Source organism: Schistocerca nitens, chromosome 1 (genome assembly GCF_023898315.1).
Source record: "Schistocerca nitens isolate TAMUIC-IGC-003100 chromosome 1, iqSchNite1.1, whole genome shotgun sequence".
NCBI classification, from domain to species: domain Eukaryota; kingdom Metazoa; phylum Arthropoda; class Insecta; order Orthoptera; family Acrididae; genus Schistocerca; species Schistocerca nitens.
The window spans coordinates 164,710,291-164,737,523 of NC_064614.1; the positions used below are offsets into that span (position 1 = coordinate 164,710,291).

At 44.0% G+C, this 27,233-nt stretch overlaps 1 protein-coding gene across 1 annotated transcript; it reads left to right on the plus strand.

Annotated features, from left to right (window-relative positions):
- Window positions 1-5,463: 5,463 nt before the first annotated feature.
- Window positions 5,464-9,449, plus strand: LOC126234854 (uncharacterized). The gene is made up of 2 exons (XM_049943598.1): window positions 5,464-5,508; window positions 8,310-9,449. Exons 1-2 carry the CDS (start codon window positions 5,494-5,496, stop codon window positions 9,345-9,347), a joined length of 1,053 nt encoding a protein of 350 aa, XP_049799555.1. The 5' UTR covers window positions 5,464-5,493; the 3' UTR covers window positions 9,348-9,449.
- The last annotated feature ends 17,784 nt before the right edge of the window (window positions 9,450-27,233 follow it).

A 27,233-nucleotide genomic window follows, 5' to 3' on the forward strand; every position in this document is an offset into this window, starting at 1 on the left:
CCCCTGGAAATGTCTTACAATTTAAAACCTGGTTCCTAAATCTCTGTCTTACCATTATATAATCTATCTGATACCTATTAGTATCTCCAGGATTCTTCCAGGTATACAACCTTCTTTTATGATTCTTGAACCAAGTGTTAGCTATGATTAAGTTATGCTCTGTGCAAAATTCTACAAGGCGGCTTCCTCTTTCATTTCTTCCCCCCAATCCATATTTACCTACTATGTTTCCTTCTATCCCTTTTCCTACTGACGAATTCCACTCACCCATGACTATTAAATTTTCGTCTCCCTTCACTACCTGAATAATTTCTTTTATCTCGTCATACATTTCATCAATTTCTTCATCATCTGCAGAGCTAGTTGGCATATAAACTTGTACTACTGTAGTAAGCATGGGCTTTGTGTCTATCTTGGCCACAATAATGCGTTCACTATGCTGTTTGTAGTAGCTAACCCGCACTCCTATTTTTTTATTCATTATTAAACCTACTCCTGCATTACCCCTATTTGATTTTGTATTTATAACCCTGTAATCACCTGACCAAAAGTCTTGTTCCTCCTGCCACCGAACTTCACTAATTCCCACTATATCTAACTTTAACCTATCCATTTCCCTTTTTAAATTTTCTAACCTACCTGCCCGATTAAGGGATCTGACATTCCACGCTCCGATCCGTAGAATTCCAGTTTTCTTTCTCCTGATAACGACGTCCTCTTGAGTAGTCCCCGCCCGGAGATCCGAATGGGGGACTATTTTACCTCCGGAATATTTTACCCAAGAGGACGCCATCATCATTTAATCATACAGTAAAGCTGCATGTCCTCGTGAAAAATTACGGCTGTAGTTTCCCCTTGCTTTCAGCCGTTCGCAGTACCAACACAGCAAGGCCGTTTTGGTTAATGTTACAAGGCCAGACCAGTCAATCATCCAGACTGTTGCCCCTGCAACTACTGAAAAGGCTGCTGCCCCTCTTCAGGAACCACATGTTTGTCTGGCCTCTCAACAGATACCCCTCCGTTGTGGTTGCACCTGCGGTACGGCCATCTGTATCGCTGAGGCACGCAAGCCTCCCCACCAACGGCAAGGTCCATGGTTCATGGGGGGGGGGGGGGGGGGGGAACCAAGTGTTAGCTATGATTAAATTATGCTCTGTGCAAAATTCTACAAGGCGGCTTCCTCTCTCATTTCTTCCCCCCAACCCATATTCACCTACTATGTTTCCTTCTGTCCCTTTTCCTACTGACGAATTCCAGTCACCCATGACTATTAAATTTTCGTCTCCCTTCACAACCTGAATAATTTCTTTTATCTCGTCATACATTTCATCAATTTCTTCGTCATCTGCAGAGCTAGTTGGCATATAAACTTGTACTACTGTAGTAGGCATGGGCTTTGTGTCTATCTTGGCCACAATAATGCGTTCACTATGCTGTTTGTAGTAGCTAACCCGCACTCCTATTGTTTTATTCATTATTGAAACTACTCCTGCATTACCCCTATTTGATTTTGTATTTATAACCCTGTAATCACCTGACCAAAAGTCTTGTTCCTCCTGCCACCGAACTTCACTAATTCCCACTATATCTAACTTTAACCTATCCATTTCCCTTTTTAAATATTCTAATGTACTTGCCCGATTAAGGGATCTGACATTCCACGCTCCGATCCGTAGAACGCCAGTTTTCTTTCTCCTGATAACGACGTCCTCTTGAGTAGTCCCCGCCCGGAGATCCGAATGGGGGACTATTTTACCTCCGGAATATTTTACCCAAGAGGACGCCATCATCATTTAATCATACAGTAAAGCTGCATGTCCTCGTGAAAAATTACGGCTGTAGTTTCCCCTTGCTTTCAACCGTTCGCAGTACCAGCACAGCAAGGCCGTTTTAGTTAATGTTACAAGGCCAGATCAGTCAATCATCCAGACTGTTACCCCTGCAACTACTGAAAAGGCTGCTGCCCCTCTTCAGGAACCACATGTTTGTCTGGCCTCTCAACAGATACCCCTCCGTTGTGGTTGCACCTACGGTACGGCCATCTGTATCGCTGAGGCACGCAAGCCTCCCCACCAACGGCAAGGTCCATGGTTCATGGGGGGGAACTGGCAGAGGGTACTTGTTATTGTGTTATTTACTTTAGGGGCTCTTCACGATCTGTATACGGATGGAGTGTAGGGCAAATGAGTGTCTTTGCGCCTCTATGTGAGCCGTTATTTGCCTGATTTTATCTGCGTGATGCCAACGGCCTTCCCGATTTGTAAACACCGATCCCCGCCAGATCACCGAAGTTAGGACAGTCGAGCCCGTTTATTATTACTCCGGGTCATTGTCTAGGTGCTCAGGGCTCGTAAGTCATGAAGTGGCGTTCAGTGGAAAGACTTGCCCCATGTCTGTGGGGCGTCCGACACTGTTATTATCTGCGCGATCTCCACGGAACAGATACCGCGGAGGCTGCACTACAAGACGGTCTAGCAAGAGTCCTAAGCAGTTTGTTGTGAATTGTAGGGCGTCTTCCTACGAATGTCTACCAATTAATTTCTTCGACATTTTTGTCACATTTCCTCACCAGTTAAACAGGTCACTGAATATTTGCGTAACCTTACTTTGTACTCGTATATTCTCGAAGTCCTATGTTACACGGACCTGATAACTGAATTAAACTACGGGCTGTACAAAGGCTTCGTATGAAGTCTCCTTTCTAAACAAATTACAAAATTTCCTAGTATCCTACCAACAAGTTGTCGCCTTCTCCCTGCTTTGCTTACAACTGAACCCATGTGATCGTTTCGCTTCATCTTTGACGTATTCAGGCTTACAAAGATGTATACCAACAGATAGTCGTTCTTCTTCCACCTACTGTGAATGGCATACACCAAGGCATTATTTATACTGATGCATTAAGCAGCGTCTGCAACAGAGTCTGCGACTAAGAGTTGTCGGAGTAGTTCCATGTATAAATTACATTACACAATTGATTTTTGACCGAGTTGTCATAAACAAAACCAGAGAAAAATGAGATATTAAATTTGCATAAAAAACATAGAAACTTAATCAAGATAATTAAGAATAAGGGTGATTAATAAAAACGTAATTATTGATTTTTAGAGAAATTATTGTCCAAAATTTCAGTGCCAAACGTAAGCTGCAAGACAGACTAATGGGGGCATCGAAATGAGTGACATGAGACTCTTTTGGAAAAAAAAAAGATTTCGTCGCCTGCTTAGTTGAAATATCTGTGCATTGTCTGCGTCTACATACCCTTAATAATAATAAAGTACAGATGAATATTTAAATATATTCTATTTAATGATTTCTCAAAAAAAACTTGAAAATAAAAAAAAAATTGAAAAGAAGGGTCGATGTTTTGTGAAATGATTTGTCTAAAAGTACGAAATAAAATAGATTACAGAATTATCTGACGAGCCTTTGAATGATAGTCTAGATCATGTATACCTACTGAGGTGCTGATTGAGTATAAAAAATTTGATGTTTAGCTTAGAATCTTAGAGTTTTAAAGAGTACTAGACGATAATCATCTGGTGGAATTTCCGTCAGTGCTCTCTTTACGTCTGTAACGTATGAGTATCTCAGCTGCTGTACATGATTTCAAGTGTTATTCAATTGTTGTTGAGGTCTTCAGTCCTGAGACCGGTTTGATGCAGCTCTCCATGCTACTCTATCCGGTGCAAGCTTCTTCATCCCCCAGTACTTACTGCAACCTACATCCTTCTGAATCTGCTTAGTGTATTCATCTCTTGGTCTCCCTCTACGATTTTTACCCTCCACGCTGCCCTCCAATGCTAAATTTGTGATCCCATGATGCCTCAGAACATGTCCTACCAACTGGTCCCTTCTTCTTGTCAAGTTGTGCCACAAACTCCTCTTCTCCACTATTCTATTCAATACCTCCTCATTATTTATGTGATCTACCCATCTAATCTTCTGAATTCTTCTGTAGCACCACATTACGAAAGCTCCTATTCTCGTGTTGTCCAAACTATTTATCGCCATGCTCACTTCCGTACATGGCTACACTCCATACAAATACTTTCAGAAACGACTTCCTGACACTTAAATCTATACTCGATGTTAACAAGTTTCTCTTCTTCAGAAACACTTTCCTTGCCATTGCCAGTCTACATTTTATATCCTCTCTACTTCGACCATCATCAGTTATTTTTCTCCTCAGATAGCAAAACTCCTTTACTAATTTAAGTGTCTCATTTCCTAATCTAATTCCCTCAGTATCACCCGACTTAATGCGATTAAATTCCATTCATTCAAAGGTATTTCAAAATTTTCTCTAATCTGCTTTATTCCTTATTTTTAGACTAATCATATACCAAAAATTTAACAGTGTTTTTTTTAGTTTTTTATCCAATATGTGATAGGTGCACCAATAATAACGGCCCTAGAACTATGGCATGGGGCATTTCTAGCTGGGAGTGATGATACCTCCAGAATATAAATCAATAAACTTATTTTTCTGACGAATGTAACCTGCAAAGGCAAATTTGGAATGGTGTACAGCCTCTGCCATACATGTAATTTTTTTTTTTTTTTTAGAAATGCTGGCTTAAAAGCAAACTTACTTATGTAAATAGCAGCATGTGATCTGATTTTTCGTGATACAGACGGATGATGAGTAATATTGGCCCCAGAATTGCACCATGGGGAATTCCTTGGTGGCAACAAATCGGGTTACCTCAACCTACCGTAATGGCAGCTATGGTACAAATAGATATATTTGACTTTGTATGGAGGTACATTAACGTAAAGTAAGCGTTATGCTTACTACCTGAGCCCCCATCTTACTCTGTTACTCGCTCCTGTGAACGGGAACGCGTTATGCAGATCTTGGTGCCTCTCGCGTCCATCTAGAAAAGATAATCTGAAGATGCATAAATAAGACGAAACGCGTCGTTGAAAAATAAAAAACTAAAATTGCAACCAAGACTGTTTTTAACCAATAAATAAAGCATTCTTTTAAAAAGAAACATGCAACGTTGAAAGCTGATGCTGGTGTACTTCACACCCTCAGCCACACACTGTTCGTCGGTTGCCGAAGTACAGGCCAGATTTTGACGTAAAATTATCGGAAATAATGGAATGTAGTGCGATTTTTCTGCAGATACGTAAGGGCTACGAGCAATATTGGTCCCAGAAGTGTGCCCCGGGGCAACCCAACAGAGAAGCCGCCGGCTCCCGAGCGCCTCAGCCGGACTTAGCCTGCGGACCGGGGGCCGACGAAAGCGGGCTTGGCGTCGGCCTACCGGTTCTCCCGGAGACTTCACTTTTCCCCCGGGCCGCGCGTGTGAAGCGCCGCTTGGGTAAGAGGCGCGTCGAAGGCGGGGGGCGGCGGCGCATCTCTGACCGCGCAGGGGTGGCGATGGTGGGGGGGAGGATCTGCCGCTATAAAAGCGCGCCGCGCCGGTCCGTCAGCATCAGTCGCATCTGCAGCCTCCCTGCAAACACACAGCAGTCGCAGCGATGAAACTCTTAGTGGTAAGTGGCCACGGCTCACTGCTCACCTCTGAGCTCCGCAAGACACTAATCCTAGTGCCTGGCGGGCGCTACAGGGTCCCACTGAGCACAGTCGTTTTCTCTCCACATCATTCGCGGATAGAGCATGGGTGACAGTCGTCAGTGCTCTTCCACGTATTTCCCAATATTTCACGGGACATATGCGATGGTTAGCAATCCGCGAAAATGCATCTGGACAAATGATTTGCCTGCAAATCTTGATTTCGACTCGCAGTAGCGAAACAGGCTATTACTAGTCGAACTCCAGATCAATATTTCAAATTGCTTCTCAAGTTTTGTTCAGCTCTTATTTCGCAAAAGCGGCAATTTATTTACCAGGCGTTCATCTTCCACGAATTCTGTGGTGATGTTCTTGACTAATTTCTTGCTCTGGCCCAGTTCTACAAAAGTGTAACATACTTAACTGTTCGAATATTAGTAGCTCACCAAGCCTTGTCCATTGCTACTTTGAGGACAGGTATGTCTTTGGGGTGGGAGAGGACTAACTAGTCAGAAGGGGACAAGAGTCACAGCATCTGTTCTTTCTTCGAATTTGATACTGCAAATTCAGCTTAGCGTAGTTTCCTTACTCACGGTACTGACCGATATCGTGTATCTCGCTACATGTATCTTCTCATACCTCTATCGTGATTTTACTCCCTGCCAATGAAATCTAAACATGCCTTCAAAGGATTTTTCTTGCTTCATACCAGTAAACTGTCTAACATATTTCAGAATGTCATTCACTATCGCGTCCAATTCTATAGCTATATTTACAAAAATAAGACTGTATAAAAGGCAGTTATATGGAATGCGCCAATTGCCTACGTATCCAAATGCGGCTGAAAAGTTTCGGTTCACATTTCAGAAAACCTCAGGAAGACCACTGCATTTGACAGACACTTTGATTCCTATTAATTAAAAATGTCTCAAAGGAATCACTGTTTGGCACGTTTCAAGTATTCTGAGCAGTGTCTTTCACCTTCGCAAAGCAAATGGTTTGCTCTTGAGAAGTTATTACGTCTGATACAGAGTATCATCGCGACTTCAGTAACTGTTACATATGGCAGAAACTTTAAGTAAGCCATCAACAGTGATATTCTTTGGTAACGAGAATGTTGTTTCCTCTTCGTTCGCAAGAATCTCAGGCATCTTTCTGAGCTATATATTACTTAGTACTTCCCGATGTTTCCGAACTGCCCACCGTTATTGGCATAATGCCATTGCCAACCTCAGAGGGAAAGTGGCAAGACTATAAATTGAAGTCTTCTCCCAAACCGCTGAGCGAGATTTGGCAGTTAGAGCACGGATAGAGCGTTTACGAGCCAAACGTGGCTGCCACTCCCAGCTCTCACTTGATGGAATCTGAAATAAGTAATGTTAGCTGCCTTTAGTGCTAAGGCCCATGCCTGCATCAAACTATTGTGCATCATGAACAGTTTGTATTACTTCATTCACTGCTATTCGAATGCCCACCGTTCTCGCAGGGTGGAGGTTTGCAGCAAGGAAGTACTGTGTTAAAAATACATACCTCCTTGTGCGACCTGATCTATCTTGGTTCACTCCCAATAGCGTTACGGGACTTTTGCGATGGAAACAGTAGAGATGGTGTGCAGTGTGCCTTGAATAGTGGTTCTCTAAAATTATCCAGTGGGATTTGCGAGAACAACTACTCCTTTCTTACGTTTCGCATCTAAATTTTCTGAACTTCACGGTTGATGCTAGGCAGCTACAATCCAAGTGGCGAGTTTGCGAATTGCTTCTGCCACTGGTCTTCACAAGATGACACTCGAGCAGTACTCTCTTCTAATGGTTTCAACTGTCCAAGTTTTCGTTCATACCGATCTGTAGCGACATGGTCTAGAATCTTGCTAGCAGATTAAAACTGTGTCCTGGGCAGGGATTCGAACCCAGAACACTTTCGCAGGTAGCCACACAGTCACGACCCATCCACACAGCTTAAATGTGCCAGTAACTCCCTCATGCTTTGCAAACTTTACTCTGTTGGAATAGCAGTCCTGGAAGAAGAGGTATTGCGGAGTAATGACATAGCCGTATATCACACAGAAAGAATCATTCTAAATGCTGTCTAAGATTACCGCTAACTCTTTGTCTAATTCAGTCGGGTTCTTCCCCAATGTTTCATAATGGCTTTCTCAGATTTTGCAGAAAGTACTATGCTATTCTAGGCAGACGCAACTGAACTCTATACTGAGATGAGAGTGCCGGCCGAAGTGGCCGTGCGGTTAAAGGCGCTGCAGTCTGGAACCGCAAGACCGCTACGGTCGCAGGTTCGAATCCTGCCTCGGGCATGGATGTTTGTGATGTCCTTAGGTTAGTTAGGTTTAACTAGTTCTAAGTTCTAGGGGACTAATGACCTCAGCAGTTGAGTCCCATAGTGCTCAGAGCCATTTGAACTGAGATGAGAGTATCAGCCACTTTTTCATACTGAGGAACCAGTTGTACAATCTACGTGTACTTACATACAGAGCCAGAAAGTGTACAGTGCATACAGGAGGGTAGATTTCAGTAATAATAGAGATTTTCTGAGCTATTCCATTTGCATGTTGGGCGAGTTCCTCTGTATATGTACTAAGATCTCCTGCTTCATCTGATAGTCTCAATGTGGCGGCATAACTGTCTTGACGACTTCGCCTAACAGCCTTTTCCATACAAGAGGCAGCTTTCCGTCTATTAGGCGTGGTCCAGGACGTGGTACATGTAGAGAGCACAGTGAATGCCCTCTAACGCAGCGTCCTAATGCGGTCCTTGTGTTTCGCCAGCTCGTCGCCTCGCTGGGCGTGCTGGCGCACGCTAGGCCGGAAGCCGGCTACTCCTACCCGAGTCCGCCCTCGTCGTCGTACGGAGCTCCCGGAGGCGGCGGCGGCTTCGGCGGTGGCCACGGAGGCGGCTTCGGCGGCGGCGGCTTCGGTGGCGGAGCGATAGGCGGCGGCTCCATCGGCGGAATCGGAGGCGGCGGCATCGGAGGCGGTGGCATCGGGGGCGGTGGCATCGGAGGCGGCGGCTTCGGCGACGGCGGCCTGGGAGGCGGCTTCGGCGGCGGCGCCATCGGAGGCGGCGGCGGTGGCTTCGGAGGCGGCGTCGGCGGCGGCTTCGGTGGCGGAGCCGGCGGCGGCTTCGGCGGCGGCGCCGGAGGCGGCTTCGGCGGCGGCGCTGGAGGCGGTGCCCTCATCCAGAAGCACATCTACGTGCACGTGCCACCCCCAGAGCCCGAAGAGGTGCGTCCCCAGAGGCCCATCCTGCCCGCTGCGCCCCCACAGAAGCACTACAAGATCATCTTCATCAAGGCCCCCACCCCTCCCACCCCCACCGCCCCCGTCATCCCCGCCCTGCCCGGCCAGGACGAGCAGAAGACCCTCATCTACGTGCTGGTCAAGAAGCCCGAGGAAGCTCCCGAAATCACCATCCCGACGCCCGCACCCACCCAGCCGTCCAAGCCCGAGGTATACTTCATCCGCTACAAGACCCAGAAGGAAGCCGGAGGCATCGGCGGCGGCATCGGCGGCGGCATCGGTGGAGGCATCGGAGGCGGAATCGGCGGTGGAATCGGCGGCGGAGTCGGAGGCGGAATCGGCGGCATCGGCGGAGGCATCGGAGGCATCGGAGGCGGAGTGTCCGACATCGGCGCCACTGGAGGTGGAGTCACCGGCATCGGAGGCGGAATCGGCGGCGGCGGCATCGGCGGCGGTATCGGCGGTGGCATCGGAGGCGGCATCGGAGGCGGCATCGGAGGCGGCAAGCCGTCCAGCAGCTACGGCCCCCCCGGCCACACGAGCGGCGGCCCCTCCGGCCACTACTAACCGCCCCCGCGCCCGCCCCCGCCCCCGGGTTCGCCCCCGCGCCAGCGAGCCCCTCGCAGTGCCGCAGCGGCTCGCTGCTTCCATCCTGTGTCGACCCGCTCCCAGCACGGACACTGTTCTAGGACGATTCGGAACGTTCATGTTTTCCTGGCAACTTACGGGTAGAACGGCACTATACGGTGATTTCTCATGGTCCTCTTCATCTTATTTTATTTCGTACTGCTGCGTCGTTTTGTATTATTTTATTTTACGTGTAAGTCCTACAGCGTTGTAATGTATGCGTGTGTGTGTAGTACAATGTCTACATTTTATATGCGTTTTTTGTACGATATTTTGTATATATAACGATTTTTGCAAGAAAACGGTGGCAATAAATGTATTAGCCTAAATATGACTACCTATTATTATTTTTCACTATCCTTCCTCCTCTTTATTATGCAACAAAATTTCACAGTGCGCATTTTCATAGGTGCTATTGCACCTTTAATTTTACTGTTGTAGAAACTGCTCCATTTTGCAGTAAGTTCTATTGCAGCCCAACTCACCCTAAACTCATATAGAACTACAACAACAGTTTATCACCTCATAGCTATTTAATCTAACACTAATCATTTTTATAAACAAAGCGCAATACAGATCTCGCATTTTTAATGCTATGAATGGTTTCGGTTGAAGTAGGTCATCCTCAGAAAATCAGCTGGTGTCTGTGTCTTGAAAACTCGCCAAAACTGACGATATACATTAACTAATTATGCCAATAGCTATCATCATCTCCGTAATTTACATCTTGCGTGGTCTACTACGGCATTGAAATCAAAATACGTGATGTACACTATACATGCTTTATAAAATTATAAACATGATCACTGTTTCGCCTGGTGGAACAATGCCACCTTTCTCTCATCTAAAAGCATCTTCAATCAGTCCCAGCTCTCTTCTGTGTCACAATGACTAGAATTAGTAGAAATAGCTAGTAATATTTACATTATTTAACATGATAATTTACTTTCCTTGTAACAGCTGGGTTCATTTATTCATTTTTGTTATATTACCAATTCTGAAAATCATATTTCAGTATCGACTGCAGATGTACATATCATTGACGCCTGTTCTCCACACGATGCAGATTATAAATAAATGCTCCCAATGCAAAGACAGTTTCTTATGGCACCCACACAAGTCATGTTGTGGACAAATTTGGCACTGCCTTTGCTTTGTTAGAATTTATTGTCAGTCTGGACGTTATGAGCCATATCGCGATGTTACGAAAGGCAGGGAAAATTTTTCAGTGCACTCGGAAACGAAATTAAGTGTTTCTAAAATGGCCGTGCTACGAAAAAAGTACATGAACAGTTGTTACAAGGAACGTAACTTATTTTTATTTAAGATTTTATAGCTACGCAACCAGAACATATTCAGTGCGATGAAGCAAGTTTCCTGCATTGTCATTCCAGCTAAATACAAATTCAGAATGAGTGACTTTGCAATAGATCTTTCAATATCAATTGCCAGTTTCTTGTTCTGTTTATCGATTATTTCTGATAGAACTTTTTCAGTACCTAAACTCAGAAATGCACGAAGTTTGAGACATTTCACCAATAATCACCTACACTCTCCGAAAATCGATAATGACCAGCTTCTGTACCTTGTTGCACATTATCCTCGTGTAAGACAAGTAACCACTGTATCATTGGATAATGTTAGTTCCCACTTAGTTGACTCTGTAGTAACTGAACCTACCACAGAAAATGAGCTATATCTTTAATAACAACCTTACCTTGCAAATCATGACATGAAAACTCTTACTATATCTTTATATAGTACGAATGACGCTTTCAGCTGTACTTGTAGGTTTACTTTGCAACAAAAAAATGGTTCAAATGGCTCTGAGCACTATGGGACTCAACTGCTGAGGTCATCAGTCCCCTAGAACTTAGAACTAGTTAAACCTAACTAACCTAAGGACATCACAAACATCCATGCCCGAGGCAGGATTCGAACCTGCGACCGTAGCGGTATTGCGGTTCCAGACTGCAGCGCCTTTAACCGCACGGCCACTTCGGCCGGCTACTTGGCAACAGATTTCGGTGTTACATTACATCATCTGCAGGGCCCCTCTATGGTTCCTGGTGTCAACGTGGTTACGGGGTAATCATCATTGTACATAGAGGGACCCAAAAACCTCTGACCTCAATGTCGCTATATTGAGATTCTTTCCTGCTTATGATGTCAGTGGCGATAGCACGCCAACTTACTGGTATTTGTATTCCATGCGGGTTTTTGGAGATGAAGAACAATGGCTAATATCCACTCTAAGGCGATGGTACTCTGGGAAGGGCTACGAAGGGTCATTTTCCAAAAAAGATTAAGTAACTAGTGCCATTAACAGAAAATGCAGTGCGTGTAAACCCTTCTCGATTGCGCTGACAGTGACGGTAAGTTAAAAGAAGCCAAAGTATCAGATCTATAGCCGATTTGAATGAATTCCTATGTATAACATTAAGTGTCTTTGGAATTCATGTACCGCTATTAAAATTCTATTTCTTACTAAGAGCACTATTTACTTCTATAAGCGTGTTATAAAGTTACTGAGATGCCTGTTTTCCCACTTCGAGACTTAACAATTATGTCTCCTAATGAAGCCCACTTGTAGTAGTGACCAAAACGTTGGTAAGTCATTTTACAATCTGACGTCCGCCTCCGGTAGCTGAGTGGTGCCGGCCGCGGTGGCCGTGCGGTTCTGGCGCTGCAGTCCGGAACCGCGGGACTGCCACGGTCGCAGGTTCGAATCCTGCCTCGGGCATTGGTATGTGTGATGTCCTTAGGTTAGTTAGGTTTAAGTAGTTCTAAGTTCTAGGGGACTTATGACCTAAGATGTTGAGTCCCATAGTGCTCAGAGCCATTTGAACCATTCTTATCATGAGCGCCGTGGTCCTGTGGTGAGCGTGTGTAGCTGCAAACGAGAGGTCCAGACTTCAAGTCTTCCTTTAGGTGAAAACTTTTTAGCCGGCACGGTAGCTCAGCGTGTTCGGTCAGAGGGTTACGTGCCCTCTGTAATAAAAAAACTGAGTCAATCGATCAACAATGAACATAAATGGATGTCTTACGACGTCCTGTCCGCATCTCGTGGTCGTGCGGTAGCGTTCTCGCTTCCCACGCCCGGGTTCCCGGGTTCGATTCCCGGCGGGGTCAGGGATTTTCTCTGCCTCGTGATGGCTGGGTGTTGTGTGCTGTCCTTAGGTTAGTTAGGTTTAAGTAGTTCTAAGTTCTAGGGGACTTATAACCACAGCAGTTGAGTCCCATAGTGCTCAGAGCCATCTTACGACGTCCGCCCCGAGCACATGCAACGAACAAAAGCGAACAAAATGAGAGTAAAAAAAAAAAAAAAAAAAAAAAAAAGTGGTCAGCGCGACAGACTGTCAATCCAAAGGGCCCGGGTTCGATTCCCGGCTGGGTCGGACATTTTCTCCGCTCAGGGACTGGGTGTTGTGTTGTCCTAATCATCATAATTTCATCTCCATCGACGCGCAAGTCGCCGAAGTGGCGTCAAATCGAAAGACTTGCACCAGGTGAACGGTCTATCCGACGGGAGGCCCTCGTCACACGACATTTCATTTTTATTTCAATCTGACGTGTACAGCAGTTTTGCAGAAATTTGGAAGTAACTATGTGATTTATTTCCCGAGCATTGTAAGATGATTACAAATGACAATATCTTGTCGTTCCAAAAATTTTGTCTACAGATAGCTTTCGATAATATTCAGAGATATTTTTTTTTAGTATTGTGGTATCAGGGATCGTTGGTCTCCCGGGGGCACGTTACTGCACTCTTACGTTTCGTTGGATTTCTTACCCCCATTTATCCTGTTGACTGTATTGCACTGTAAACATCTGCACAACAGGCATACACAATAGTATGCACAGTTGCCGTGATGAAAACTTGGCCGATATGCATCTCGCGTTTGCCTACGCTGAATGCAGTGGAACAAATAAACGGCGGCTCTATTTTAAGATGTTAACGCAGTGACGCCAGCCACATAACAACAGTTTTGCATATCTGAAGACAGTAGCATTGTGTTGTGTTCTGTACTGCACGTCTCACAATAACAATGGTAACTGGGGGGGGGGGGGGGGGGGGGAACAAACCGAATGTATTCGTAATTATATTGTTACTCTGCAACGAGCCACTAGAAGCGACGGGTCTCGTACAATAAAACATTCAGAAAATGCCCTTGAACAACCTCTGAAACATCGACGAAGTTATGGTTCGCCTTGTATTTTTGGATGGATGCGGAGATGAGGGTTCTTAATTTTGCATGATCTTCTCCGTTATTTTCGAAGCAGAAATCTATCTCGGGGTAGCACACAAATTATTTGGTTTCGAAATAGAAACTCCGCAGCTAGGATTTATTTCCATTTTGTTTTATTTATATTTAAAATTTATGAATAGCGATGATGACAAATTCCATTCCGACAGCTTGACCATACAGAAGAATATGTGTGTGTGCATGTGTGTGTATGTGCGCGCGCGCGCGCGCGTGCGTGGATGTGTGTTTGCGTATCCGCCCTAACGGCGCATTCTCTTTGATTTTCCAGCAGATATTTGCAATTTCGTTGCGCACTATGTAGCTAGAGTCATCCCAAACAGAGGCTGATCGTCACTTCATACTTCAGTCGCCCAGTGTCGATAGAATGTGTCGGTTTCTTTCCCTTTTTTGTTTGTTTTCCAAACAAAAACACTTTTAAAGCGGAATTTTACGTCCTCTTGAACAGAGCGGCCCAAATTAGTTTAATGCCATATTTGTTTAATTGATATGTGTTGACAGGAACAGTAAAACACGAGGCACAATCAGTACTCCAGCGACCATAGTGTGTGCTACTGCTAAGCAGCATTAAATGAAATGATCGTACGGCATTGTCGGCCGGGAGAATCCATACGTGGTGTTCGGCCGCCGAAATTGAATTCCTCTTTATCTGACGCCACTTCGGTGACTTGCGAGTCAATGATGATGAAAGACACACAACACCCAGTCATCTCGAGGCAGAGAAAATCACTGATCCCGCGGGGAATCGAACCCGTGACCCCGTGCGGGGGAGGCGAGAACGCTACCGCAAGACCACGAGCTGCTGACGCTAAGCAGCATATATAATTTGTAGCGGTAGAACTTCTATTTTTAAAATGAAGGACTTTTCATTTCTCAGGTGAATAGTCTGACGCCGTATTTACCTCTCTGTATCGCTCAGAAGTGATCGATATGCAGGACTCGCCGCTTCATAGTTGTTTTATTTTTTCTGCTTTCCTCTTCGGAAGCAGGGGAAAGTAGCGAGAGCTGGGGAGAGTGCACTAGGCAAATGTGTTTCACCTAGGCGCAGTACTTAGCAAACAAAATTTCTGAAGAGGAGAAATTTCCGAAGTGGCGCTTCTGCGTTCAAACGGGCGAAGCAACAAGCGCACACGCTCGTCGCAAACTGCCGCGCGAGGTCTGTCGGGCGAAAGTCCTGGCCCGGTGCTGCGGCGGCGGCGGCGGCGGCGGCGGAGCGGCCAGTAGCGCACTAGCGGCTGTGCGCATGCGCGACCCGGTCGCTCGCCTTGTTTACGAGGAAAGTTGCGGCGACCTCGCCGCATCCTCGCGCCTTTCACCTGTACGGGTAATTGGGCGCGTCGCGCCGCCGGCCAGGCTGGGGAAAGGTGGGGAGGGTAATAGGGGAGGGGGGGGGGGAGGGGACAGCTACTGGCCAATAGGCGTCGCCGTCGTTGCGCAAGGAGGCGCGCCGCGTGAGAAGACGCCGAGGAATTGCGCAAAGGAGGCCGCAAATCGGAAATCTTACGGTGTGTTTACGTGTGTCTCTGTGTGTTTACAAAGTGTAAAAAGTACTAGGACTCCTAGATAGTTACGTTTCGTCTCTTTATTTGCTTCACGTAACTTCATTACATAATTATGGTCGACGGCTTTTCACAGCTTCCATGTAGGCCTACTTGGGAAACGTTGCGGACACCTTTTACGGAGCACAAATTATTCATTATTCGACCAGTGTTCGAAACTAGCCCACCATTAGGTGCCTCTAACTGATACTAACCACACAATGATAATCTACCAAGCACTTAAATGCAATCTGCAAAGGAGTGACGTAGATGTAGATGCCAACTGGGATGTGATTAACCTTTCGTGGCTGAGTTTGACAGCTATGTAAAAGTTATTAAAGGACGTGGTAGCTGTTAAATCTGAATCGAATTACCGTTTTAGTCATAAAATCAACTAATTACAGTTTTACCTTCTGGTTATTATCAGGTAAAGTACTTCTGAACTGCGAAGGCGGTGTTCACTCCATGTGACAATGGTCACAGGACCGAAATTGCATAACTGAAGTAATGAATATGTAGTTTCACAGCCAGAGCCTAGTGGTTCTTTTCTTTGAAAAATTAAGGTTGTGATTAGTGTCAGTGTACTATTCTACAGCCGGCCGTGGTGGCCGAGCTGTTCTAGGCGCTTCAGTCTGGAACCGCACGACCGTTACGGTCGCAGGTTCGAATCCTGCCTCGAGCATGGATGTGTGTGATGTCTTTAGGTTAGTTAGCTTTAAGTAGTTCTAAGTTCGAGGGGACTGATGACCCTTTCTACATCATGGGCTTGTCCTGAACAGTTTCTTCTCTTAAGAGGGGTAGGACGTCAAACGGGCCGACTTGGAGCAGGAGAGGCACAACAGGACATTTTAATTTCCACTGTCTATACTTTTACAAGTAAATTCATAAATCTTTGTGAGCATAACCAGGAATGATTCAGAATTCACACTCAAGCAGTGGAAGTTCGAAAACATTACAAAGTAATTTTTTTTTACGTGTGAAATTTCATCATTTTTTTCACTTACTAATGGCAGCATTTGTTGCTATAGGTCCACTTTTTTTCATAAGTAAGAGAGATGGTTCGATGAATTTTGCGCAGCGTACAAACCATGCTTAAAGGTGTATGAAACTCTAGAATTTTCCAAATCTATTAAAAACTGTGCTACAAATTGAGGTAATTAACTACAAAATTTGTGTTTTTTCTAAACATGAAGTTTAAAATACAACAGATCATTCATTTTTTCTTAATTTAAATAAATTCTAGAGTTTCATACACCTGTATGTGTGGTATGTATGCTGTGCAAAATTCATCGAAGAATCTCTCCTACTTATGAAGAAAAGTGTACCTATAGCCACAAATGCAGCCATCAGTAAGTGAAAAAATGATGAAAATTCACACATAAAAAAAATTATTTTGTAATGTTTTCAAACTTCCACTGCAATGAGTGTGAATCCTGAATCCTTCCTGGTGATGCTGGCAAAGTTTTATGAATTTATTTGTAAAAGTATAGACACTGTAAATTAAAATATCCTGTGATGCCTCCCCTGCTGCAAGTCGGCCCGTTTGACGTCCTACCCCCTTAACTTGCAGCCGGCCGTGGTGGCGAGCGGTTCTAGGCGCTTCAGCCCGGAACCGCGCGACTGCTACGGTCGCAGGTTCGAATCCTGCCTCGGGCATGGATGTGTGTGATGTCTTTAGGTTAGTTAGGTTTAAGTAGTTGTAAGTTCTAGGGGACTGATGACCTCAGATGTTAAGTCCCATAGTGCTCCGAGCCATTTGAACTATTTGAACCGTAACTTGCTTCACATAACATCATTATACATTTCTGGTACACGGCTTTCCACGGCTTCCATGTAGGCCACCTGAGAAATGTTGTGGACACCTTTTATGGAGCACAAATTATTCATTATTCCACCAGTGTTCGAAACTAGACCACCATCAGGTGTCTTTAACTAATACTAATCAGGCAACGGTAATCTACCAAGCAAATTTAAAGATTGGATTCCATTAGGAAATTTGTGCACCACGACCACACAACAGGTATTGTATAGAAGGAAAACTCTAGCATTGGTCGTATGATCTTGAAACCATATTTTTATTGAGATATTGGCAGAAGTAAAGCTGTGGGTAGCGGGCGTGAGTCGTGCTTCGGTAGCTCAGATGGTTGCCGGTACGGTAGCTCAGCGTGTTCGGTCAGAGGGTTAGCAGCTCTCTGTAGTAAAAAAACTGAGTTAATCGATCAACAACAAACCTTTACGGCTGTCTTACGACGTCCGCCTCGAGCAGATGCAACGAACAAAAGCGAACAAAATGAGATTAAAAAAAAATGTATGGTAGAGCACTTGCCCGCGAAAGGCAAAGGTCCCGAGTTCGAGTCTCGGTCGGGCACACAGTTTTAATCTGCCAGGAAGTTTCATTTCTTTATTGTTATTGTATATCGATTTCAATCACAGATCGATATTACAGTGCAAGACTAAGTCCAGTTTACTCATACGATCATGTACGAAAGATAACTTCAAACACAGGTATCCATAGTGAAGAACATGCCAGCTAGCAGGTAAGATTCAAATTCAACCAGTTGCTTGCAAAAACCTACGCAGCTGCCAAGCTCCATGGTTGTATGAGTCCAGTGAACTTAGTCTTGCACTGAAGATGATCAATTTGTGATTAAAATCTATATGCAATAACAAAAAAATCTGTTTCCGATTTGTAAGACCGATGCTGGAGTTATCTTGTTTGCAATAAATAGGTTGTAAGCAGCTTAGAGGTGTTGTTTAAAAGCTGTTGTTTATCGACATCATTAAACAAAATCAGTACACAATGGAATACGCAAGGTAAGCGACAGGGTGATAAGCTGGCCCCACCATATTATTTTGGCGTTCAAAACCAACGCTTAAGATTTTCATCGCTCGTTATGCCACACTTTTAGACCTACCGGAATAAACAGGACTTATTTGTAGCAAATATAATGTACCTTAATTTTTTTACTGGGATGCATTTGCTGGAGGCCATAGTTTCCGAGTTAAGCAGGACAAACGTATCAGGTTTCTAGCATGTCGCACTCCTTCCTACCACTCTACAGAATTTCCCGACTACACGCAGCATTCCCGATACTCCACTTTTTTTGGTCTCTATTGATTAAGCTATTACATCACCAGCATATTCGGCTGTGTCATTAACAGCAAAAGTGCCCGTCAGGGTAATGGAAGGAAAATCACTTTTGTAAACGTCACGCTAGAACTAATTACGTCGAAAATTCGATCCAAACTTAACCCTTACAAGCATAGGACTTTCGCAATCAGAAGGCCTCGCGAATACAACGATGTAATTGTTTATTGTATGCTGTTAGAATTCAGAAGATTGTTAGGTTAAATTTACACAAATATCAATTTGACAATTTGTAAGTGCTCGAATAATGAGGTGGCGTAGTAAGGTTAGTCAATGAAGACCAAAACAGGTCGAATGTGTGAAATATTTCGTGCAGTCACAAATTTTTGTGCAACGATAGGAGGGAGTGCCATGAACAATATACTAGAAATCCTGACCAGTGGGGGCTGAGCGTGGAAGTGGGGATGCGTTTGAACGTCACTTTTGTACAGTTTTCTTGAATAGCTCGAAAACTGTGGCCTCTAGTGAAAACGGATCCCAGTACAAAATTTAAATGCCCTTTTTTTCGTAGGACAAAATTTAACTGCCCATTTTTTTCTGTAGGAGTCACAGTTCACGCGTAGCAAGCGAGAGAATACGAAAATCTCGCGCGTGGTTTTGTGAAGGCCAGGTATAACATTGCAGGCTGCGTAAAATGACATCATTATGGGCAGCTGAATCACCTAATATGCAAAACACGTAGAAATATCACATTTCTACTTGACATGTTTGTAGTTTCTAATTACCCTTAGCACAAAACTGAATAGTAAAATGATGAAGTAAAAAAAGAAAAAGCAAAAGCTACGACGTGTATTGTCTCAGTACTAAAAAATTACATAATAGTTTGTACGTGTACGTGGGGATATCGTTTTCAAGTAGTAAACTTGGTGTACAGCAGTTGAACAGAACGTCTAATTACTTGAGTAGTTGAACTATCTCATTCCAATAACTTTCATATTTATTTATTTATTGCTTATTTATCCTGGATAAATTAGCACCTGTCATCCTCTCTTACATCTAACCAGGAGCAACACATACCAAGGACATTAAAATACCTTCTGAAGAATAATAATAGCAATAACCTCAATATAAGATTAAACAGCCAACCGGTTGCACATAAACGTTAGGTACACTGACCTAGGTTTCGACACCTACTAGGGGTGTCTTCATCAGGATCAACAGTTGCTAAATAGTAAGATTGCACAGCTAAAAAGCCGCAGACAGAATTTTGAGCAGCTACGCTCAAGTCAAAAGTAAAACAAAACATTGTAGCTTTTGCCACATCTACCCAGCTGGGAACAACAACAGACCTAGCTGTGTTCAAGTCAAAAGTAAAACAAAACGTTGTAGCTTTTGCCACGTCTGTCCAGCTGGGAACAACATCAGACACAAGGTCTGATGTTGTTCCGAGGTGGGTAGACGTGGCAAAAGCTACAACGTTTTGTTTTACTTTTGACTTGAGCATGTTGTTGTTGTTGTTGTGGTCTTCAGTCCTGAGACTGGTTTGATGCAGCTCTCCATGCTACTCTATCCTGTGCAAGATTCTTCATCTCCCAGTACCTACTGCAACCTACATCCTTCTGAATCTCGTTAATGTATTGATCTCTTGGTCTCCCTCTACGATTTTTACCCTGCACGCTGACCTCCAATGCTAAATTTGTGATCCCTTGATGCCTCAAAACATGTCCTACCAACCGATCCCTTCTTCTAGTCAAGTTGTGCCACAAACTTCTCTTCTCCCCAATCCTATTCAATACCTCCTCATTAGTTACGTGATCTACCCACCTTATCATCAGCATTCTTCTGTAGCACCACATTTCGAAAGCTTCTATTCTCTTCTTGTCCAAACTGGTTATCGTCCATGTTTCACTTCCATACATGGCTACACTCCATACAAATACTTTCAGAAACGACTTCCTCACACTTAAATACTCGATGTTAACAAATTTCTCTTCTTCAGAAACGATTTCCTTGCCATTGCCAGTGTACATTTTATATCCCCTCTACTTCGACCATCATCAGCTATTTTACTCCCTAAATAGCAAAACTCCTTTACTACTTTAAGTGTCTCATTTCCTAATCTAATCCCCTCAGCATCACCCGATTTAATTTGACTACATTCCATTATCTTCGTTTTGCTTTTGTTGGTGTTCATCTTCTATCCTCCTTTCAAGGCACTGTCCATTCCGTTCAACTGCTCTTCCAAGTCCTTTGCTGTCTCTGATAGAATTACAATGTCATCGGTGAACCTCAAAGTTTTTATTTCTTCCCCATGGATTTTAATACCTACTCCGAATTTTTCTTTTGTTTCCTTTACTGCTTGCTCAATATACAGATTGAATAACATTCGGGAGAGGCTACAACCCTGTCCCACTCCCTTCCCAACCACTGTTTCCCTTTCATGTCCCTCGTCTCTTATAAGTGCCTTCTGGTTTCTGTACAAATTGTAAATAGCCTTTCGCTCCCTGTATTTTACCCCTGCCAGCTTCAGAATTTGAAAGAGAGTATTCCAGGCAACATTGTCAAAAACTTTCTCTAAGTCTACAAATGCTAGAAACGTAGGTTTGCCTTTTCTTAATCTTTCTTCTAAGATAAGTCATAAGGTTATTATTGCCTCACGTGTTCCAACATTTCTACGGAATCCAAACTGATCTTCCCCGAGGTCCACTTCTACCAGTTTTTCCATTCGTCTGTAAAGAATTCGCGTTAGTATTTTGCAGCTGTGACTTATTAAACTGATAGTTCGGTAATTTTCACATGTGTCAACACCTGCTTTCTTTGGGATTGGAATTATTATATTCTTCTTGAAGACTGAGGGTATTTCGCCTGTCTCATACATCTTGCTCACCAGATGGTAGAGTTTTGTCATGACTGGCTCTCCCAAGGCCATCAGTAGTTCTAATGGAATGTTGTCTACTCCCGGGGCCTTGTTTCGACTCAGGTATTTCAGTGCTCTGTCAAACTCTTCACGCAGTATCTTATCTCCCATTTCGTCTTCATCTACATCCTCTTCCATTTCCATAATATTGTCCTCAAGTACATCGCCCTTGTATAAACCCTCTATATACTCCTTCCACCTTTCTGCTTTCCCTTCTTTGCTTAGAACTGGGTTGCCATCTGAGCTCTTGATATTCATACAAGTGGATCTCTTCTCTCCAAAGGTCTCTTTAATTTTCGTGTAGGCAGTACCTATCTTACCCCTAGTGAGACAAGCCTCTACATCCTTACATTTGTTTTCTAGCCATCCCTGCTTAACCATTTTGCACTTCCTGTCGATCTCATTTTTGAGATGTTTGTATTCCTTTTTGCCTGCTTCATTTACTGCATTTTTATATTTTCTCCTTTCATCAATTAAATTCAATATTTCTTCTGTTACCCAAGGATTTCTATTAGCCCTCGTCTTTTTACCTACTTGATCGTCTGCTGCCTTCACTACTTCATCCCTCAGAGCTACCCATTCTTCTTCTACTGTATTTATTTCCCCCATTCCTGTCAATTGTCCCCTTATGCTCTCCCTGAAACTCTCTACAACCTCTGGTTCTTTCAGTTTATCCAGGTCCCATCTCCTTAAATTCCCACCTTTTTGCAGTTTCTTCAGTTTCAATCTGCAGTTCATAACCAACAGATTGTGGTCAGAATCCACACCTGCCCCTGGAAATGTCTTACAATTTAAAACCTGGTTCCTAAATCTCTGTCTTACCATTATATAATCTATCTGATACCTTTTAGTATCTCCAGGATTCTTCCACGTATACAACCTTCTTGAGTATAGCTACTCAAAATTGTACGATTTAGCAGCTGTTCGTTCTGGTGAAGGCACCCAAAGTACGTGTGGAAACCTAGGTCAACGTACCTAACGTTTATGTGCAACAGGTTGGCTGTTTCGGTTATTGGATAATAGCCATGTTCAGAATTACAGTAATGACAATAAGTACAATAAGTGTCACTCTTAATAATAATAATAATAATAATAATAGTAAAGTGCAATTAGCGTGATCAACAAATATACGCTCTCCTTCTTTTAATAAATGTAACTTCTGGAATTCCCTAACTTTGTGCCGTAGGTCCGTAACTATGTTCAATATTTTTATGACCCGGAACTCCAGCGACAAAATTTCAGAAATAGTTCAGGGATATTTTCTTAGCATTTTGGTATAAGAGGTCCATGTTCTTCGGTGGCAGGTTGAGGGCAATTGAATTGCAGTGGATTTTTTACTCCCATTTGTATCTATATTCTATTTAAAATATCTGTACAACAGTACAGATGTCGACGGTATCTTGTTTGGAAACAGACTTGTTACATTCACTTAGGTACCGGCTATTGACAACAGTAATGACCACTGTAGTCTATGGCTTTCAATTTTATTCATTATTGTTCGATTCTGTCTTGTGGTCCCGCAGGATGTTCGAGTCCTCCCTCGGGCATGGGTGTGTGTGTTTGTCCTTAGGATAATTTAGGTTAAGTAGTGTGTAAGGTTAGGGACTGATGACCTTAGCAGTTAAGTCCCATAAGATTTCAAACGCATTTGAAGATTTTTTTTTTTAATTCTGTCTTGGGTTTGTTTTTCTGGCAATCTCAGCTGTATGTTAACGGTGATACACAGCAGAATAAACTTGCTGATGGAGAGCTGACCAATATGCACCTCCTGTATGGGTTCGTTTAATGCAATGGTAAGCCGCGCGGAGTGGCCGCGGGGTTTCAAGCGCCATGTCACGGACTGTTCGGCCGTTCCCGCCGGAGGTTCGAGTCCTCCCTCGGGCAGGGCTGTGTGTGTTTTCCTTGACATAAGTTAGTTTAAGTAGCGTGTAAGTCTCGGGACCGATGACGTCAGCAGTTTGGTCCCTCAGGAATTCACACACATTTCACTTTTTTTTTTCTGCAACGGAAGAGCGGCACAAAGACGCTATGCTGAGCTCTGCTCGCAGCTACGGCAGCCACTGTACAGTACTTCTACATCCATTATACTGTGTTATGTGTTTTACGTTTTGATGATTTCTTTGCACCATTTTTCGCTGTTTGTAACGTATTTTTACGGAAACGAAGATTAATCGGTGGTAACTAAACGAATACATCGTAATTACGTCATTACTCAGTAACGAACCATCAGATACCACAGGTCCCTTATACCAAAATGGAAAGTGTCCCTGAAAACCTTCGAAATCTTTTTCGAAGTTCGGGTTCACCCTGTATGTAAATTATGTAGCAGATAACGTCATAAGCTCCGGAAGTTCTTTCGTGGTCGATCCTGCTGTCTGTGGGTACGATGAAAAAATAATTTTTTTTAAAAAAAAAGCTGTATGAAACGCACCAATCATGGATGGGAAAAGGATATCTGCCACACATGGTAAGGTGGCTTACGTATCATTTTCGATGTTTTTTCTACAGCGTATTATGGTTGCACACGAGAAATTACAATGCTGGTTACTAAGAGGTGACACAGAAAATGTTACTTACATGTAAGGGCAATTTTATGGAAATGGGCCGGCCGAAGTGGCCGTGCGGTTAAAGGCGCTGCAGTCTGGAACCGCAAGACCGCTACGGTCGCAGGTTCGAATCCTGCCTCGGGCATGGATGTTTGTGATGTCCTTAGGTTAGTTAGGTTTAACTAGTTCTAAGTTCTAGGGGACTAATGACCTCAGCAGTTGAGTCCCATAGTGCTCAGAGCCATTTTTTATGGAAATGGAAGAGGATGTAGGTGAAGATGAAATGGGAGATACGATACTGCGTGAAGAGTCTGACAGAGCACTGAAGGACCTAAGTCGAAACAAGGCTCCGGGAGAAGATAACATTCCATTAGAACTACTGACAGCCTTGGGAGAGCCAGTCCTGACAAAACTCTACCATCTGGTGAGCAAGATGTATGAGACAGGCGAAATGCCCTCAGATTTCAAGAAGAATATAATAATTCCAATCCCAAAGAAAGCAGGTGTTGACAAATGTGAAAATTACCGAACTATCAGTTTAGTAAATCACAGATGCAAAATACTAACGCTAATTCTTTACAGACGAATGGAAAAACTGGTAGAAGCTGCCCTAGGGGAAGATCAGTTTGGATTCCGTAGAAATATTGGAACACGTGAGGCAATACTGACCCTACGACTTATCTTAGAAGATACATTAAGGAAATTCAAACTTACGTTTCTAGCATTTGTAGACTTAGAGAAAGCTTTTGACAATGTTGCCTGGAATACTCTCTTTCAAATTCTGAAGCTGGCAGGGGTAAAATACAGGGAGCGAAAGGCTATTTACAATTTGTACAGAAACCAGAAGGCACTTATAAGAGACGAGGGACATGAAAGGGAAACAGTGGTTGGGAAGGGAGTGTGACAGGGTTGTAGCCTCTCCCGAATGTTGTTCAATCTGTATATTGAGCAAGCAGTAAAGGAAACAAAAGAAAAATTCGGAGTAGGTATTAAAATCCATGGGGAAGAAATAAAAACTTTGAGGTTCACCGATGACATTGTAATTCTATCAGAGACAGCAAAGGACTAGGAAGAGCAGTTGAGCGGAATGGACAGTGCCTTGAAAGGAGGATATAAGATGAACATCAACAAAAGCAAAACGAGGATAATGGAATGTAGTCGAATTAAATCAGGTTATGCTGCGGGAATTAGATTAGGAAATGAGGCACTTAAAGTAGTAAATGAGTGTTGCTGTTTTGGGGAGCAATATAACTGATGCTGGCCGAAGTAGAGAGGATATAAAATGTAATTGGGGAGAAGAGAAATTTGTGGCACAACTTGACTAGAAGAAGGGATCGGTTGGTAAGGACATGTTTTGAGGCATCAAGGGATCACAAATTTAGCATTGGAGGGCAGCGTGGAGGGTAAAAATCGTAGAGGGAGACCAAGAGATGAATACACAGAATAGATTCAGAAGGATGTTGGTTGCAGTATGTACTGGGAGATGAAGAAGCTTGCACAGGATAGAGTAGCATGGAGAGCCGCGTCAAACCAGTCTCTGGACTGAAGACCACAACAACAACATGTGAAAGGGCTGTACCGATCGAAGGAGCTGGGGAAGGAGGGTGAGCTAGAGGTCCAGAATGTACCCGGAGGCGCTGGTGACACAGCGGTAACTGTAATAATATTTATTTTTCAGGACGTGTTTTACGGAGTTATTATCTCTAGCCGCGAAGGAATGCACCCCCTCAGTGGGTTGTGGCGTCGGAACTGCAGGTCAGCTGAGGTCACTTATTGTCGTGCAGGTGGCAGAATGGAGGCCGGTAGGCGCCACCCGCCATGAACGTTTCCGCGGTACGTGAGGCCGGTACACTTCAGCGCTCTCGTAGACACTGTCGCGCGCTTAGGTGAGGACAGCTGACTGTGTGGTCCTGGATATCAGTTGTCCCTGGCTAACCACCATTGATGGACCAAAACTGCTGCAGCGATTTATGGCCGGCCGGTGTGGCCGTGCGGTTCTAGGCGCTTCAGTCTAGAACCGCGTGACCGCTTCGGTCACAGGTTCGAATCCTGCCTGGGGCATGGATGTGTGTGATGTCCTTAGGTTAGTTAGGTTTAAGTAGTTCTAAGTTCTAGGGGACTGATGACCTCAGATGTTAAGTCCAATAGTGCTCAGAACCATTTGAACCATTTTTGAAAGATTCATGAATCGACCACGGGGCTGCACAAATGCCCCTTGCCTGGAAGGTGTGGGGTCGACAGTTTGCAGATAAACCGCGATTGGCTCTTACCGGAGGAGGCCTGCCAGCACACCAGTCCTCTCAACATCCGCGAACTCCCAGTGGTCAGCGATGGTATACCACGGCTGGAATTTGCTTCAGGATGGTTGCGTCTCGGCGTTGAAGTCAGCAAGCTAGTAAGAGGTGACCGTCGTCAATCACCTCGTCGAGGTTTCACTGTAACTCAATAGACCAACATTATCTCTGGTTCTGACAGCATGACTAGATCGGCCGGCCGCTGTGGCCGAGCGGTTCTAGGCGCTTCAGCCTGGAACCGCGCTGCTGCTACGGTCGCAGATTCGAATCCTGCCTCGGGAATGGATGTGTGTGATGTCCTTAGGTTAGTTAGGTTTAAGTAGTTCTAAGTCTAGCGGACTGATGACCTGAGGTGTTATACAGCCATTTGAAGCATTTTGGAGAGATGTGTCTTTAAGCTGCAGAAATTCCATTATCTAATCCTTGCAATATCGAGAGGGAGGGTGATGGCGGGTACTTTGTTCAAAAATACTTAAAATGGCTCTAAGCACAATGGGACTTAACATCTGAGGTCATCAGTCCCCTAGACTTAGAACTACTTAAACCTAACTAATCTAAGGACATCACACATATCCATGCCCGAGGCAGGATTCGAACCTGTGACCGTAGCAGCAGCGCGGTTCGGGACTGAAGCGCCCACAACCGCTCGGCCACAGCGGCCGGCGGTACTTGTGCCCATCTTTTGAAAGTATAGTCATCAAGTCAGTTTCTTTATATTTAAAACCCTTGGAATAAATATTCATTCTTTGCAACGAATTCTTCTACCAGATTCCACACATGTTTGAAATTTTTCAGTTAAACCTAATCCAAAAATTTGAGTCTCAGTAGTAGATTTCACTTCCCCAATCAAGTTTGTATTTAACATTTCCAGGTTCAGGGCCTTACTTACACATCAATATCTCTTTAAAAAGTATGATGAGAGTAAAAATCAACAACAAAGATCGAAATTTGCATTTTTTAAAATTTTTTTGTAGTGGTCACAAAGTCGGTATCACACGTTATTGAAAATGCGTTGATATTGTTAAGGGTGTCTGTTAGAAGATATTTTCAGGTCTTTGCCCCTGATTACACATCAGCACCTATTTAAAAAGCATGTTCTTAATATAATTCAACAACGAATTTGTTTTTTAAAAGTTTTTTAGGGTGAACACGAAGTCGTCCCCCCCCCCCGCACCACC